The 1,671-nt window shown below is 46.8% G+C and overlaps 1 protein-coding gene across 1 annotated transcript in view; it reads left to right on the top strand.

Moving 5' to 3' along the window:
- Nucleotides 1–1,671, top strand: part of LOC107093067 (unconventional myosin-VIIa-like) — a 105,863-nt gene that overhangs the window by 82,936 nt on the left and 21,256 nt on the right. Inside the window, exons 28-30 of the mRNA XM_015387887.1 lie at nt 205–341; nt 458–627; nt 698–888. Coding sequence (XP_015243373.1) covers nt 205–341; nt 458–627; nt 698–888 — 498 coding nt within the window. The remainder of the gene's footprint in view (nt 1–204; nt 342–457; nt 628–697; nt 889–1,671) is intronic.

Raw genomic sequence — 1,671 nt, 5'->3', positions numbered from 1 at the left:
GCCGATACCGCACCGTGACGTCACTAACCAGTAGGTGGCAGTAGTGTTCTTTGACAGCTAAAACACTTATCATTTATTGAACAGTATGTAATAGTTTCATATTTAAGGTACTTTCAGAAGTTTAATTCTGATTATGACCGGACTTCTTTAAGTACGCCTTACAAAAGCATGGGTGGTGTTGCTCATTTTAAATGGGTTTAATGTTTTGCTAAAGGTCCCAGTCTGCCAAAGAACGATGTAATTGTTGCTGTGAACTGGACCGGGGTTTACTTTGTGGACGAACAGGAGCAGGTCCTCTTGGAGCTGTCCTTCCCAGAGATCACAGCTGTGTCCAGCAGTAGGTAAGACAAATTCACTGAAAGTAAATGTGGTCAGTGATAAAAAAAATATGTTGTTATTTAGAAACCATCTTTATCAAAATCACTTTGTTAAAGTTAGAATATAAACCCCCTCTCAGAGGCGGCAAACTGCAGGGTCAGAGTTTCACGTTGGCCACCATTAAAGGAGACGAGTACACTTTCACCTCCAACAACGCAGAGGACATCCGGGACCTGGTGGTCACCTTCCTGGAAGGTTTGAGGAAGAGGTCCAAGTATGTGGTGGGACTGCTGGACTGTCCCAACCCTGGTAAGCTTCGGTGATGTTCAGAGAGGAAGGTTCTGGCATCCTGAGCTGAGCTGTGACTTTCATCCTGCAGCTGGAGTGGACTCCACCTTCCTGAGTTTCTGCAAGGGGGATCTAATCATCCTGGACGAACATGACGGAGAGCATGTGATGAACTCCGGCTGGGCTCACGGCATCAACGACAGGACCAAACAGAGGGGAGACTTCCCAGCTGATGCCGTCTACGTTCTGCCCACCATCACCAGACCCCAGTATGACATCGTGGTAAGAGCAGTTTCAGAAGATGGACTGTTTTCAACTCTCACTCTCAACTAAAGCCGGGCATACGCTGTGTGATTTTTTAGATCGTTGTACGCAGCTACAGCTCACACTGTGTAGAGTAAGTTCACAGCCCACGATGTTTGTTCTCACAATGTGCGGCCCTACGATCTGATGTGATCTACCGTCTCACACTGTACGTCTAACAACTACGTGAGATGGTGCTACTCGGACTCGTCTATCTGGAAACCAAACCAGTAGAAGAGGAATATGAAGCCCACTAGAGTGGAACGCGCTGCCTTGGCAATTTGTGCAATTTTGTGCTGAATTGGCAATTTGTGCAACTTTGTGCTCAATTGGCAATTTGAGCAATTTTGTACCCTAAAAATAAAAGGCGACGACGTATTTGGACAAAGACATGGCTGAGCAAACGTGGCTACTATAGACTGTTGCACCCCTGCCATGCTTCTGTGTTTTCATCTGAGAGAGGAGGAAGCCCACTGAGCGATTTGTCCACGGCGGCCTTAAGACGGTCAACTGAATTTCGAACATGTTTGATTTTCTCCCGACCTTACGATTCCTGATTGGGAGGTGGTCGTGACTGTCATGGTGTGTTTTTAAAGGTGTGACCCAAAGATGCAGCGAACCACTCAGAGAACCAGGTTTAACAGGTTTATTGGGATGAGGGTACAGGGGAAGAGTGGTCTGGAACTCAGGTAGCTGGTGAACAGGAACTTGGATGTCTGAGGAGATATCACAACGGTTAGTTCAGGAACAGTGGGAATCTTG

The sequence above is a fragment of the Cyprinodon variegatus genome, unplaced genomic scaffold, assembly GCF_000732505.1.
Source record: "Cyprinodon variegatus isolate N-32 unplaced genomic scaffold, C_variegatus-1.0 Scaffold406, whole genome shotgun sequence".
NCBI classification, from domain to species: domain Eukaryota; kingdom Metazoa; phylum Chordata; class Actinopteri; order Cyprinodontiformes; family Cyprinodontidae; genus Cyprinodon; species Cyprinodon variegatus.
The sequence above is the reverse complement of the archived record's forward strand: the minus strand, read 5'-3'. Positions and strand labels throughout refer to the sequence as shown.